General features: G+C 42.4%; 2 protein-coding genes across 2 annotated transcripts; one reads left to right on the forward strand and one right to left on the reverse strand.

Annotated features, from left to right (window-relative positions):
- Nucleotides 1-339: 339 nt before the first annotated feature.
- On the reverse strand, nucleotides 340-4,680 carry LOC123033590. Its single transcript, XM_044450277.1, has 3 exons — nucleotides 4,386-4,680; nucleotides 1,915-2,045; nucleotides 340-1,493 (listed from the first exon to the last, which is right to left on the reverse strand). The coding sequence occupies exons 1-3, from the start codon at nucleotides 4,678-4,680 to the stop codon at nucleotides 1,302-1,304; spliced, it is 618 nt and encodes a 205-aa protein (XP_044306212.1). The 3' UTR covers nucleotides 340-1,301.
- A 71-nt stretch (nucleotides 4,681-4,751) lies between these two features.
- LOC123026273 (histone H3.3A) lies at nucleotides 4,752-11,170 on the forward strand. Its single transcript, XM_044435740.1, has 4 exons — nucleotides 4,752-4,866; nucleotides 6,420-6,574; nucleotides 7,500-7,653; nucleotides 10,526-11,170. Exons 2-4 carry the CDS (start codon nucleotides 6,447-6,449, stop codon nucleotides 10,652-10,654), a joined length of 411 nt encoding a protein of 136 aa, XP_044291675.1. The 5' UTR covers nucleotides 4,752-4,866; nucleotides 6,420-6,446; the 3' UTR covers nucleotides 10,655-11,170.
- Nucleotides 11,171-16,257: the final 5,087 nt, after the last annotated feature.

Here is a 16,257-nt window from a genome sequence, read left to right on the forward strand (position 1 = left end):
CGTGAAAAGAATCTCTTTAGACTGAGAGAATGTGCATCAAAATGGCAATTTCAGTTCATCATAAGCAAGTATAATGCAAGCGATTTGTTCAGAAAGTAATGAGAATATTTTAAAAATTCTTGTATTAAAATTTTTTACAATTGAACATTGTCTCCTTCAAAGTATGCACCTTGTGAGTGTACACAACACTCCCAGTGATTTTTCCATTTCTCATAGCATCCCTGGAAGTCTTCAAGTGGGATGGTGTTCAGAGCCTGCATAGTAGCTCTTTGGATGTTATCCACACTACCAAAATGGTGGCCTTTCAAACTATTCATCTTTGGGAAGATGAAATATCACAAGAAGCCAAGTCAGGGCTGTAGGGTGGATGGCGAAGCACTATGATGTGTTTTCCAGCCAAAAATTCTCTGACAGCCAAAGAACTGTGACTCAGTGTGTTGTTGTGATGAAGGATTCAAGTTGAACCAATCTCAGGATGCACACAAAAAGTTCTTTGTCTCAAGCAACCAAGAACTTCCAGGTAAAATCACTGACCAGTAGGTACAAATTGCTTATGGATCCTAAAAAAAAATCATTGATTTGACTTTTGATTTGCTTGTTCAAGCTTTCTTGGGGTGAGGTGACGAGGACGTATGCCATTCTGAACTTTGTTTCTTCATCTTGGGATTGTACTCAAACACCCAGGATTCATCTCTTGTGATTACTCGACTCAAAAAATCAGGCTCTCTTTCCAAATGGGCCAACAGGTCTTGGCAAATGAGTTGACGGTGTTCTCATCAGGGGAGAGGTGATTAGGTGACAAGTTCTTTGAAACAAGTGTTGCACACACTTTTCTCATATTCAAATCCTGAGTCACGATTTCATGAACAATTGACTTGCTAATTCTCATTTCTTCTGCAATCATTCTGATAGTGAGCCATTGCTCATGGTTGAAAACAGACCTCACTGCATCCACATTCTGTTCCTTTTTTGACGAAGAGGGATGTCCTGATCATTGTTTGTCTTCAACACCTTCTCGTCCTTCCTTGAAGGCTTTGTGCCATCAGTACACTTGTGCAGATGATAGCACAGACTCTCCATAAGGTTTCCTCATCATTTCCAAAGTTTCTGATGTACTTTTCCCCAATTTCACACAAAATTTTATCACGTACCATTGCTCCAAACTCACTCATTACGAGGCACTTGAACAGTGTGTCACAAAAAAAGAATGTCTCAACTCCGACAAGGCTGGAATGCAACTGATCAGTGTTCTAACGTATATCTGGTATCCCACCCCAAGTGACCTTGGCCAGCTTCTCCCTTCACAGAGCCCTTCTCGAGCATAGGAACTTCATTCTCATGACTTTTGGGGCACATCTTGTATGTGGGGAGACTCTCAATTTCATACACCACATATTAACTGATGGAATCCGAGCTAGTGGTGACTGATCAAGAAGGAGTTCCAAGGGTTGTGGAGGACAGCTCAGTGAAAATGTTGATCCAGTATGCAGATGCTGTGAAAAAAGCAAATTCCATATTAAGAATAATTAGAAGTTTTTAAAAACCCTTCCATTGCCCTTACAGAAACCTATGGTGCAACCACACTTAGAATACTGAGTACATGTCTGGTCATCACATCTAAAAATGATTTGTTCAGCTGGAAAAAGCACAGAAAAGGACAATAAGTAGACTTATGCTATAGCCCTTAGTTAGCTTCTAGAGAACCATAGGATGTTTCAGATCCCCAGATGCCTGACACTCAGATCCCCCTTCTCCACCCCCTTCATCTGGCTTCTCCCAGACTGGCTTCTCCAAGACTTCTCCAAGACTCCAAGATTGGCTTCTCCAAGACCTCAGAGAAGAGGCAAAGAGACTATTCTGGGGGAGATGAGGATAATGGGGCCTGACAACACTCCAGCCTCTTTTATCCCCCACCTCACTGCATCCAAAGTGCTGCTTCAGGATGGGAGGAGTCTGCAGGTCATGCACATTCAGACTGTGCCCTAAAAGAGTGAGAGGCTGAAGTAACTTCCTTGTGAGGAAAAAGTTACATCTGGGTTGTTTACCTGAAAAGACAAGAGAAGAAAGACATAGCAGTGTACAAAATTATGCATAGTATGAACAGAGTGGATTTAGAAACTTTTCTCTCTCTCTCATGAACCTTCATGCTTCTTATGAAGCAAACTGTTGAGAGTTCTGGAAGAGGTGAAAGGAAGTGCTTCTTCACACAGCACATAGCTAAAATTATGAAATTCACTACCATAAGATATTAGTGATGACTGCCAATCTGGATGGCTTTAAAAGGAGTTACACAAATTCTTGGTGGATAAGACTACCAACAATTTAGTTCTTATGTTTAAATACTGCTTTCAGTATCAGAACAGTATCCCTATCTACACCAATTGCTGGGGAGCATGAAGGGCACGGTAGGATTACTCTCCTGTCCTACTTGTGGGTTTCCCATTGGCCAACTGGTTGACCAGTAGTTGAACAGAATGTTGTACTGGATAGACATTTGGTCTGATCCAGCATAGTTCCTTTCCATCTCTTGTAGAGCACACACCAATATTCTGGTCTCTAAGTTATGAAGACAAGAAAATGATGCTGCCAGTTTCAAAGCTGAGAGGAAAAAATCACACAGCCTTTTACTGTGATGGAGATGGTGAAAAGTGTTTCTGGCAATCAGCCCCATCCATCCAGAATTTCATTTTCTCATGCCCTTTCAACTGCTTCCTCCTAAATCCCCACTCTCTCACTGCACTATCTTCTCCGATCTGGGGCCCTGCAGATGTGTTGCACTACAACTCCCATAATTATAGTCCAACACATCTGTAAGTCACTAAGTCAATGAAGCTACACTACAGCTTCTCGGGCAAGAGGTGTTTGTTTCATAGCAGTATGTGTGTGCATAACTGGAAGGGTAGGATTGGCGACATCCAACAGATGTTACCAGAACATTAAGCCAAGCTTGGCTCATGTTTAGATTTTACTAATCTCAAAGGCAACATGCTGTCAATTTAGAAAGTAGAAAATAAGCATTAGTAGAAATAGAAAATAGACATTATTTTTATTGTCTTCACTACCTGCAATGCTTTTAGCTTTGGGGCCAGTAATACAATCATAATCTTTATAATATTTGAAATGTCAAGAAGTCTCAGTATTAGTTGCAGCAATGGATAACTGAACATGAAAAGAGTAACAGTGCAATTCTATAGCCCCTGGCATCATCTAGGAAGATGTAGGATTATTTGGAATCTCTGAAATCCTGCAACCTTGGAGCTGGAACTCCAAAAGCCAAGCCCCTGCCCAGTGCCCCTTTCAGGTGGCACAGAAAGAATTATACCAGTTTCTCCCACAGGATACAACTGGGCCTTGGAGAGGGGAGACATGGCAGGAATGGGAAGAAACTGGAGCTGCAAAATCCTACCAATTCCTATTGGTGTCCCAGCCTCCTTCCATCTCTCTCCCCAGTGCATTATCAGTAGTCTAGATAAAATACCTGGTGCAATGCTTTTGTTCTATACATAGGATGCACATAAGCCTCCAAGTCTGGAGGCTCACATGCATTGAAGGCACAGGATGTAGGACTGTGCTCTAACCTACCAATTTTTTGATGCAAGATCTATCTGCATAGGGCAAGTGAAAACACAGGTTAGCAAAACCAAGGGGTTTAATTTTTAGTGTGTTTTACTATATTCAAACTGAAGAATTTCCAGGGGAGCAAAAATCCTGCATCTGGACTTTATGAAGGTAAGTTCCACCTGTGCATTAACCTAACTTCTTCTTACCACTTGTTCAATTGCAGCCAATCAACAGATTTCTTGAAAAATGTTTCTCTTCTTAACTGATAAAATTATATGGAACTTTCTATAGGTCCCCATCAACTATGTCTTTTAAAGGTCTTTTTAGAACAAGATCAAGCAAAACTAAAAAGGAAATTTGTCTTATTTCCACACAACCTCATGGGGGGGGACCCCAAATCCCTCTTCTTCATCAGCTTTCTAGACCTCAAATCTTTCTGTAGTCACCCCACTATCATATCCACCAGCAAGTGACAAACTCTGTGGTTTAAACTCCTCTGGCCTTTCAGGTAGCAATCATCCTTTGAGAGTTCAGTCAAGGGATACCTGTGAAGCAGGACAGACTCTCAGGCTTGTCCGGGAATGCTTGGACCATCTTAAACTATGTTTTCACCTGGAATTGAACTGGCCTGAGGTAGGGGTGAGGGGAGCGCACATGTCTCCTCACCTCCCCTTAATAAGTTACCAAAGGCGCAAGTTTAGACAGGGGATAAAAGGCCTACAACTCCCAGCAGACCCCTGCTGGGAGATGTAGGCCTTTTTTCCCGTCTAAGCTTGCCCAGGATTGTGCCCTAACTGTAGTAAGGAAGAAACCGTTGGCCTAACCTCGCGCCGGTTCTTGACAGTTGGGGCTGCTCCCGCCGGACCGTTGGTCGTTGAAGCGGACCTCGAGCTGCTCCCCACCCCACCCGCGGCCACTAGGCTGATCCTCACGGCACGAGGGGAGAAAGCCGGAGAAGGAAAAACGAGGGCAAAGGGGAATCCCACTCACTCTCTGCCTCTGTGGCGCGCGCGGCGTGTCTTTTGTGTTTGTACACACAGAGGCGGCCGCGGGAAGCCGCGAGTAGGCAGGGAGGAAGGGGGATGGGCGTGGCCTCCCCTTCCCTCCATTGTGCGCCATTGGCGGGTGGGCCAGGAGGGGGCGCGGCCTGGGCGGGCACGGGGCGTGGCCGAGCGGCGGAGACGGCCCTCACGAGTCAGCCATCTTTCAATTGTGCTCTCAGCCGCCGTCGTCCGCAGCCGCTTTAGCGCCTCCTCGCTCTTCCTTGCCTGCTCGGCAGCCGCGCTCAGTCTCAGCGGACGGGGGGTAAGTCGCCCGCTCGCCTGCTAGGAGCCCCCGCGACCCCCAGTCCGGCTGGGGACTCCTCCGGGTTACCCTCTCACCTCTCTGCCAAACTTCTGGGGGGCCAGGAAGGGCTGTTGGGGGGCAGGAGCGTCCCCTTTTCTCTCTCCGCTTTTCCGAGTGCGGCTTGGACTGCTCCTTTCCTTGGCTCCCCCAACCCCACTTTGCTCGGCCGTGGACCCCCTCTACTGCCTTCGCCCCCACCCCAAACCCTCACTGTCCTCCTCCCCAGCCCCTCGCCGATCAGTTCGGCCCCTCGTCGCCCTGGATCGGAGCTGGAAAGCGGCTGCAAACTGGAGCCAGTAGCCAGCCCAGGGAAACTCCTTGCCTGCCTTCCCCTGTTCCCCACAGTTGTTGCTCAGCTTCACCATCTTGTCTCTTTTCTCTGGTCACCGACCATATTTTCCCCCGATTGCATAAAAACAATAAAAAGGCAAGGAATGTGTTTAGGAAAGCATCGGAACCCTATGAGATTTGGGGTGATTCCGAGTCCAAACTTTTCCTCTCTCCCGTGGTCCGTCGGACCCCGCATAGTTTGAAGCTTCGGGGGGATAGATAGGGTTTTCAGGTATTGTTGTGTTGCTATTTTATTTCCCCCCTCCGTCTCTCTCGCTCTTTCTCCCTGCAAAGGGACCAGGGCTGCATTTCGTGATTGTTTCCATTTTGTTGGGGATGAGTTTGCCAGCGAGAGGCGCTTGGGAGCGAGGCAGCCTTAGGACTGGCGTTTGTATAGGCGGGACTCCCGCAACACCGAAATAACCAGCCCCCCAAAAAGTTGGTTGCTTTCTTGCCCTTAAAATCTGACTTTCTCCCCCACCTTTTGTGGCATAAAGCCGGACTTAGGTACGGCTTCCATTTGTTTGCGTTTGCCCGCGCGGCTGAGCTTCGGGGGAAACGAGGGCTTCTTTGCAGGAGAGCACTTTAAGGCTTTTAGTCCGTGCTTCCCCCCTATTTTTCTTTCTGTTTTCAAACGGATTTTGTGTGTGTGTGTTGCTTTTTGCTCAATGCTAGCTATAAATCAGTGGCACGTCCCCCGGCGTTTTCAGCAATTATTGGCACTTTTTTTGTAGCCCACGGGAGGGAGGGAGGTGGGGATAAGAGCTGTTCCTTGTGTGTCGTGTCGGAATCGCCCTCTAATCTTTGCTGCATCGTTCCGATTTTAAGCCCTGGGCTGCCTTTAAATCTTTGGCATTTATTTTGCTCCGAAATAAATTAGGACGGCGGTTTCTCCGACCATTTTGCCATCCTATTCAGTGCTAGGAAGGGAAGGATTTTTTTCTGTTGCAAGCTCAAGTGTGCTCGCACACGAAGTCTGTTCTTTGGCTTGATACTGGCGGTGTGGATCTGTAACCTTGTAATTGGTTTTAAGGTTTCCGTGGTTCTTGTCATCCGAGGTGTCTTTTTTGGAAAGGCAATTAAAAACCCATAAACCTGCATTTTTGGGAAAGGTTTCCCCCCTCCCCTACCGGCTGCCTTGCTACTGTATAGTGATCGCGTGGGTGATATGTTGCCGATAGGTGTAAGGAAGAGAACTTCGCGGGAACATGGCTCGTACTAAGCAAACTGCCCGTAAGTCCACCGGTGGGAAGGCGCCCAGGAAGCAACTCGCGACAAAAGCCGCTCGCAAGAGCGCGCCCTCTACTGGTGGGGTCAAGAAACCTCATCGCTACAGGTACAGAAATGACCGGAAGGAAAATGTTGAAATGTAATAGGCCCTCAATGACGCGGAAATGTTGATCTAGCCACAACTAATTGCTTTGAGAAAACGTCAACGCTTTTTTTTTTCTTTTGCATCCACTCGAGATTATTTTGGCAACCTTTTCTTTCTTTACCTGACTTCGAACAAATTTATATCTTAAACTGAACATTTTAAAAACAGCTGTAGAATTCCCTATAATTGCAATTAATGCATTTTATTGGTAATATCAAGTTGAAAATAAAATATTGAAATATCAATCTTAAATTTAAAATAAATGCTCTTTCATCAAGTATAGGATGCACTAATAAAGTCTGCTGAATAATCAAGGTATCATAGCACACCTCGACTATTCGTCTAAAACTTGCCAATCCTGATCATTTTTCCTTTATTTAAATTAGTTTAGCTCCTCCGCTGTTACTGTAAAACTGATATAATGTGTACAGTGTACCATTAGAGGGCAGCAGCTGCCACCAGATAAGCAGGTAAATAACAGGTTTTGCACTTTTTAAGAACAAAATTTGTAGATGTGTATGTATATTAAAAATTATATGTTGTAATTGCTATAACGTGACCATTTTTCTGTTCATTCTCTTTTACCATACCTGCTCTTAAAAAGGAAAGAAATCAAAATGGGTATAAGAAAACTATAATTGGACTCTCCCACTATCTCCTAACATTCTGTTTCGGACTGTCTTTTTAAAAATTCACATCTGTTTGTGTTCTTACAGTAGGCTTACCTGATTTATCAGCATTGTCTTGCATAGAGTACATATATGTTAATGTCTCTTACATTTCAGACATTCAGTTTTTCTTTGGAATTTCATATGCTCCGTTTTTCAGGAGAAAGATAAAAGGCTTATTGACCTTGTTTCTTTGGTGTCTTTTTTTCCATTCAAAGGCCAGGTACTGTGGCTCTTCGTGAAATCAGGCGTTACCAGAAGTCAACTGAACTTCTGATCCGCAAACTTCCTTTTCAGCGCCTGGTGCGTGAAATTGCTCAGGACTTCAAAACAGATCTGCGTTTCCAGAGCGCAGCTATTGGTGCTTTGCAGGTAAATGTCATATTGCTGTTTAAACTGCCCTTCCAAAAGGTGAGAGATCCCCTTCATTGATCTAATGATAGATGTGTTTCAGATAGTTAGTCTGAAAGATCAGAAATACATTCTCTTTCCAATGTACATCAATGTTTTCTACTCAAACTTCTCTATAAGCAATTGTTATGTAAATAACTACTTTGTGTTCTCTAGTAGGGTAATGCATGCACTTGCTTCTAAATATATTTTCCTATGATTCGCTTAAAGATTAGATATAAAAATTGAAGTAGCTACTGTTTTATGCAGGACATAGGTATAGTTTTACCAACACAAATGATACTCAGAGCCCTTTCTAGAGAGCAGCCATTGACAGTACTGTGCTGTTGGTACGTGAGGGAGTATGTGATTGGATGCTTCCATATGCTGTCATGTTATTATTGGTTGAGCTGTTTCTATGGTCAGTCAGGACTTCATGTGATTGGTAGGTTCTTATCCATGTGTTGTAGGTGAGCAGATAACTGCTAGTGTTTAATCTTCCCAAAGTAATTTGCTTTCTTGAGTAAAATCTTGGATGTTGAAATTGGAATGTTGGGATCCCCTAACACAACTGAAAGCAAAATTGTTATTTTTTTCTCTGTATTCTCTTAATGTGCATTCTTTGGTTTTAAACATGAAGATCTAGAAAATATTTTTAAGCTACAAAGTAGGGAGTGGTATTTGTACTGAATTTTTGATATGTTATGCAGTTTGAGAAAGCTTAATACTATCTTGACTTCATTAAACTCCCAGTGACTACTCATGATGTACTGTTCCTCTTTCCCCACATACATCAGTAGGAAGTGTGTGTAAAACTTGGCATATGTCCTTTATGGTTGAGGTGGAGGGATGCCTCGGTTCTCTGTGCAATACATGATTTTTGAACCCCTTAGTAAGACAGAATATTGGATTGTGTGGATCCAGGAAGGAAATTCGTACATTCTTGTGAAATGCAAGACTTCGTTTACTTGAACTAGGATTGTTGTGAAGTAGTGCTACATAAATATAAAGGAGGCATTTGTGTTTTAGAAATGCTCTTTACGATCTCTTTCCTGATTGTTACCATGAGTTGTATGTGTAAAGAAATGTATGTGAGCAATTCTAATGTGTTGTCCAAAGAAGCAAATTAAATTATATTTCCTACATGACAAGCCTGTTTATAAGAGTGATTAATGAGACCATGTCTAGGTCACCATTAGAAAGCAGCCCTTAGTTTTCTGTACTTGGGGAAAAGTGTTCCCTACATTACAGGCTTATAAGATCATCTACATAGCAGTCCCAAATAGAATTGATGTATCTATCTGGGGACTTGTATAAACCCCTGAATTCATGAGCATGCTCTGCCGGTTCTGTATGACATAGTACTGCTACTTCTTGTCCTAAAGGTACAAAAGGAAGTGCATATTGCATGACAATTTTTTACAAATCTCATCACTATAAAAATAATATAAGCTTAATGCAACAAAAAGTGTGCATGTGGAAAACACCATATATAACTCTACAGGATATATGCAGAGTTTCAACCAGAGCAGTTATGGAAACATTCAGCAAAGTCTAGAGCAGCCTGCAGAATTAGATCTACCAAAGATAAATGCAGCCCAGCAGTTCATCATAGGCTGTTGGGTACCTGTGAAATCCTCGCTCCTACCTTTAAGTCCCAGGCAGATGGCTAAAGAATAAGACACTGATTGAGCCCCTGGTGGGCTGCCATATATGGCTAATAGTCTGCACTTTGCTTGATGGGTCAAATCTCCAATAACCAAGATGCTGTGAAGTGGCTCTCTACCATCAAATGATTTGTCTCAGCAGGCAGGATGGCTGAAATCAGAGTACAACATTATGGCCAGTTGCCAAAGGAACTGTTCCATTGTTAGGCACAATATGGTACGGTTGCTTCATAAAACCCATAATACACCTACCTACTATGGGTAGACATTGCCATCTCTTACATCTGTTCAACAGAAGTTCTCTAACATCTGTTTCTACTTCTGATCTGTGAAAGATGTGATTCAAAACACCTAAGATAATAGTTTGAAGGGACCCAAAGGGTATTTAGTCCTTTTCTGTGTGCTATTGAAACTTCTGAGAATTACTATTTTGAAAAAAGACAGCTAAATGAGTATCCCAGTTGTAGAACAAGGAGGTCCAAGGTGAGTTGACTATAAGGACATGAAATTCATGTTGGTGTGGATCTGTAAGACCAAAGAGTATACCACACATGCACTTCCTTCAGTGCATGTGAGTTAGATCCATTGCATTGGTGAGAATGTAACAGTGAGCATATCTTGCCAGTTAAGCTTTAGGTGCAGTCCTGTATGCTTTTAGACAGAATGGCTGGCTGGAGAATGTTGGGAGATGCAAGGACTTTTTCCACCTAAAAATATATAGGGTTGCATCCTTACTGCTCCAGGTGATGATTCAGGTCCCAGTAGGGGCTTGTGAGAGCCTGGGGATGGGTTGATGAGCTTTAAGTGGAAAAGTGGTGGTGAATAGAGTACAAATGGCTAAAGGCAAACAATGACCCATCCAAAGCATGGAACCAGTAAGAGGGTCTTAGAAGAGAGGCAGATCACATAGTTAGATGGTCCATAAAGAGCACAGGAACCCAAGTTCTAAGGTACTCCTAACCTATCTCACAGGGTTGGTGTGCAGATAAAATGGAGGAGCTCATATTGGGCTCCTTGGTGGAAAGGCAGGATATGAATGGTAAATATTGATAATATTATACATACAGGAACCATTCTGCCCATCCTGTTTCAGCATCATAAGACAGAAGAAGGACATAGCATGTGTAAGTATATAACTGGTTTGGGATTCTGTTTAAAACATTTGGATTGTTTTCTTTTCTCGATAGGAGGCAAGCGAGGCCTACCTGGTTGGCCTGTTTGAAGACACCAACCTGTGTGCCATCCACGCCAAACGTGTCACAATCATGCCAAAAGATATCCAGCTAGCACGCCGCATACGTGGAGAGCGTGCTTAAATTCTACTACGATGGGTCTGTCATTCTCAAAACAAATAAAATCTCTTCTTCCTGTTATTGGTAGTAATGAACGTTAGATTTTTTTTCCATGGGGGTAAAAGGTACCTAAGTATATGGTTGCAAATGGAAAAATAGAGGACAGAATCGGGTATTGGCAACTTCTTTTCATTTTCATTTGTGTGTGGATTTTTAATATAAACGTGGGGACATATAAAGCATTATTGCTATCAAAAACCATTTCATTGAACAAATTTCAGTAGTTCAAGTTTATAACAATTATAAATATGCCAGTCAAACTTTTCTGGATAATGCCAGCATTTGGATTTTTTAAAAAAATACGTAAATTTCTTATTGATGGCAACTATATGGTGTCTGTAACATTTTTATCATACAGTAGATTCATCCATTCACTATACTTTTCTAACTAAGTTGTCCTACATGCAAGTACATGTTTTTAATGTTGTCTGTCTTCTGTGCTGTTCCTGTAAGTTTGCTATTAAAATACATTAAATAACATTTGCTTATTTTGGTCTTACTTTTTAACCCTGCCATTTTGACCACTAGTTACCATAAGTAAGCATCAGTGGAAGTTTAATAAACATGCCTCTAATACACTGCAGTTATACAGAGAACACCTAGGAACGTGTGTTATGCCTCAGATTGAGAATTATGAGAAGAGTAAGACATGTGAGTATATCTTGCAGATACACATGTGCACACATGAGAATCCCTTATTATGGACTAATTCACATATTTCATCCTTGTACAGTGTAAGGGGCCCTCAATGTGCTTGAAAGGCAGTGGAAACACTGTTGTGCAGCCAGTGGTATCTCCATGAAGCTTTGTCTGTCTGTCTGTCTGTTTAAAACATTTATATCCTGTCTTATATCTAGTCAGGATCTCTAGATGGCTTACATTAAAAGAGAAATGGAACAACAGAAACAAAACAGCAAAATCCATGGTAACACTTGAATAAATCATGACCCACAATGTATAAAAAGATACAGTAAAACAATTCTAACCATTAAAATACTGGGCAAATAAAAAGGTTTTGGCCTGGTGCCCAAATGAATAGAGTCAGTGCCAAGCACACCTTTCTGGGGAGCAGATTCCATAGTTGGGATGCTGCTGCTGAGAAAGCACTTCCCTGAGTAGCTACTCTTCTAACCTCTTTTTTCCCCTTTTGGTTGCACTCTTACATAAATAAGCCATCCAGGTTGGCCTGCTTCCTGGTTGCTTTTCCAAGTTGCAAGGGTGAAAACAGCAGGTTACTGAACTGATTGTCAGAACCAGGGCTTTTTTTCCCAATGGATTTTATCGTAGCAGATCAGCAGCAAACTGCTATCTGCTAGTGAGATAGTGAGCTCTCAGCTTGAGACACTGCTTGGGATTGCTGTGTGTGGTCGCGTGCTTACTGCCGGTGATGTGAGTTCTGGCAACTTTTTTTTTTTTTTACAAAAAAAGCACTGGTCAGAACCATAAATAATTTGAGCAGTCAGTATTGGTGGCTCATGAATGTCTCTTGTAGTTCATGCTGTGAAAAGTAGTCTGTAGGTGATCTGTAGTCGTGGATTCCAATTTGAAGTTACCCCTTCTCTCTTCAGTTTAGTCCCACAGTGGCTGGTGGTGGTGGGGCACCCCTGGCCACATGAACTGACAAGTTCCCATGAACATGGCTGTGTGAATGAGACATCATTGCATTTGGGCACTTCATTTTAAGTGTCTTCATCTCTTACATTTCTGCTTTCAGACATTACCTGTAGCATACAATCCTAGCTGAATTTCTTGAATTCAGAGATATATTGGTCTTTTATTTAATGATTCTCACACTGCAAACTTAAATGCAAATATTAAAGATGTAAATCTATTTTAAGGAGCAGCCTTGATGGTTGGATAATTCTGGGGAACTTTGTTGTATTATATCCTGCCTTTTTTCCTTTCAAGGAAATCAAGGTGGCTTACATGTTCAATCTTTGTAATAGAATGTCTCATCCAGTTAATGTTACCTGTGTCTACGTGCATATGGCCCCTACTTGGATGGAAGAAAAGAAGTTTTACAAGGTTAAAAAGTCTGACTCTAATAGCCTATGTAATTAGTAGTGTTGAAATAATTAAAACTAGAATTCAACCAAGGATTTGCTTGAAAATGTTCATTCAAATTTATTATTATACTATCCTCAAGCATTCAATCAAAAAGTCACTATAGATAGATAAACCAGCTGGCAGGATCAGGGAACTGATTTGGAAGTAGCTGGAGAAAGTTGTTATACTAGACAGATGTTTCTTAAAAATGTGTAGGAGGGTGAAGAAAAACTGCATCATATCCTAAAAAAAATTATGTAGCATGCTTAAGGAATTGTAGGATTCAGGCAAGATTCATAATACTTGTTAATATGTTTAAAGCACTTTAAAGCTATTTTTCATAATTAAGCTTGCCCCAACTTGCTTTTTTCACCCCATCTGAATAATTGCTTCACAAATTGTCAACGGAAGAGTATAAATGTACTATATATAAAGTGAGTGTAAATAAATGGATTAACCTTTGTGTCTCTGTGAACCCCCAACATTTGAGGCTAAGGGGAAAGTTGCATCCAAGTGTTTGCCTACACTGGTGAGTTGTTGATTCTTCTGAGGGTGGGAAGAAGCAGGGTAGAATTTATAAAGCCTGTTAGAGGTTTGAAGAATTTCTTGTCCCTAAAGAGATGTCCTCCGTTAGAAATGTTGCTTTTGCAGACGACTCCAGTGATTTTGTTGTGCCCCCTTATGAGTCGGCTTTTAGCCTTGCCATTGCATTGAAAACCAGTGTGGTTGAAATGTCTTATTGGAACTCCCTATTTTGTTTTGTGGGCATGATCAGCACTGCTTGTGTCTTCAGGGAGAGGACTGGGAGAACACCATTGCTGTGGAAAATAGAAAACCTCTTTTCATAGATAGCCAGTCCTATCAGATAGCCAGTGAGTCAACTGCATTTCGCTGGCTTGTGAGAAATGCCCATGCTACAAGAAACTTACAGGCCAGCTCCACAGTGGAGCTCACAGAGATGTAGTGGGGGACTCAACTCTCCCTAGGGTAGGTCTTGGGTTACCACAAGGTGTGCGCTTGTTTAGGGCAGGGCTAGGGATCCTCTGTTGGACTTCAGTGGGCACCACCCCCAACCAGCTTGCCTAATGGTCAAGCAGGCTTCCCCATGCCAGGTTTAGGGTATGCATTTAGGAAATTTATCTCCCTGCCCCCTGAAAAATCACATATACACGAATACAGACATCACATTCCACCAGCCCATGTTCAATTCTGCTGTTTGATGTGTGATTAAAAAATTCCTTGAACCATTTAGTGTGATTCCAAATGGACATGTCCTGGGGCAGCAATTCTGTAATCTCGATGGATCTTCTGTGCTGGCGAAAAAGAAGTGGCAGGAGGATTGCAAGTGGATGACAGCATATACCCCATAATACTCTGTGGATGAAACATCATGATGTGCTGCAAAAGCCTAATCTGGAGGTATCCTCTGTGATTGGTTAACGCACTTAAGTTCTACAGCCTTTCCAAAATTGGTGTGCTCTAGACATGTTAGATTGCAACGCAGATCATCAGACAATGTGGACCACATAAACTATTAGAAATGGTTTTCCCCCTCTAGAAAAATATTAATTGCATGGGGTTAGAGTAAGGCACAGATCTGTGCTTTGGGCAGGACAGAGGTAGATGAATCATTTTGCTAACTGAGGGTACACTTGGTTTGAGAAACGTCCCTGAGTACCAGCAAAAAGTTGCTCCCATAGGAGGTGTGACAAAGGACAAGTAATCTGCCCAGAAGACTCAATGTATGGTAAAGTTGGGATCTGAGCCCTGACACACTAGACAACTCCTTCAAATCCACAGTTTTCAGCCATCTAAAACCCATTAGTGGATGTATAGAATAAGAAAGCTATCCAGCAGCACACTGGTGCCTACAAGCACCATGTTCTCTTGATCAGACCCGCTGGAATCAGTGTGACAAATTATGACTACATCCTATTGATTTCCTGGCATGGGGGGGGGGGGGGGAAAGGATGGTCAATGTTTTCATTGTTCTATCTTCATCAGGTACAACTGAAGAATGCCAGGAATTTGGGCTGTGCATGTTACTGCCAGCCTCACGACTCATAATGTGATCAAATTGGGTTCTAAAGATGATCACCAGCCCTTTAAATTGTGCTTGGGAAGAGACCAGGCCCCTGTGAAACTCATGTGAGATGTGCCCAGTCCCAGTTACTGCAAAACGCAGTGCTAAGTTACCACCTGCAGTTTCCAAGGAGTCTTCAAAGGCAGTCCCATGAAGAATACTTGACAGTAGTCTAACCTGGACACTACCAGATAGCTGTTACAAAACTGCCCCCATAAGAATCCGTGATGAAATGAAAATCAAATTCTTCTCTGCTTTCGTATGCTCCCACTCACTAGCAAGGTCATTGTTTCCTATATAGTATCATTCAGCTCCCACACAGGAGAAGGGGCAAATTGGGAGTGTGGGTCCCTGCTGAATGGGGGGGGGGGCATCCCAAGGACTGTAGAAAAATAACATGCACGCTGGACTTCAAAGTACCAGCTAATGTCAATGAAGTTTTCTGCATTTACTATAGTCCTGTTAGCAGGTTACTATTTTCTCATCTCTGTTTGTAGTATCTCACCACTTTACACCTATGCCCAGCTGGTGGAGATCAGAAAGCTCTTCATAAGTGTAGAAATGTTCACACAGCCAAATATAGAACCATAGAGTCGAAAGGGGGCATTTAGGCATCTAATTCAACCCCCCATTCCATGTAGGAGTCCTGAGAGTTTCTAAGTTCCCTTGTGTGCCTCTACAAAAGTTCACTTGGTCCAGCTAAGATGTTCCCTAGGCTATGCAGAAGCAACCTTACAAGCCTTAATCACTCTTGGCAAACCTGGCCCCAAATCAAATGCAAGGGCAGAGTTTGACAGCAACGGGAAGAAAGTATATCTAATGATCCTTTTATGTCTGTTAATTATTAGCTACAGAATCATTAAAAGCCATGAGAGTAATTCTTACATTCACAGAAGAAACCTGTTCATATATTGAAGATCACTACCTAAATACTTCCACTATTGTAATTCCCTTTATGTCCAGTGTTCAGGCAACAACACACATGCACACAAGGGAGCTACCGACAGGCTTGGGAGAATCCCAAGATTTGCAAACATGCAAAAGAACTCTAGGGAGGAAAAAGCCTGGATGGGGAGGATACCACAAAAACAGCACAATAAGAACTGTGTGTACACGGCAACTACTGAATGCTGCATGGAAAAGGTGGAAGAAGGAAATAGAATGGAGCAGCTGGAGTCCTGAAAAACAGCACTCTGGACTGCAATATTTCGTTGCAGGTCCTACACGTACATTGCCAAAAGCTCTTCTCTGTTGCAATATTGCATCGATTTACTCTTCAGTCACTTGTCCTACACTGAATTCTGAAGAAGGTGCATTTTGTAAACTGGCCATAATGGTGTTTTTCTTTTGTTTTTTAAAGCAAGGCATTTTTAATAGTATGTTTAATCCCTCCATTGATCTGGTTCTAGTTATTATACAAAACCTGGAACTCAAACAC

The sequence above is a fragment of the Varanus komodoensis genome, unplaced genomic scaffold, assembly GCF_004798865.1.
Source record: "Varanus komodoensis strain SLA01 unplaced genomic scaffold, ASM479886v1 scaffold1, whole genome shotgun sequence".
Taxonomy (NCBI): Eukaryota; Metazoa; Chordata; class Lepidosauria; order Squamata; family Varanidae; genus Varanus; species Varanus komodoensis.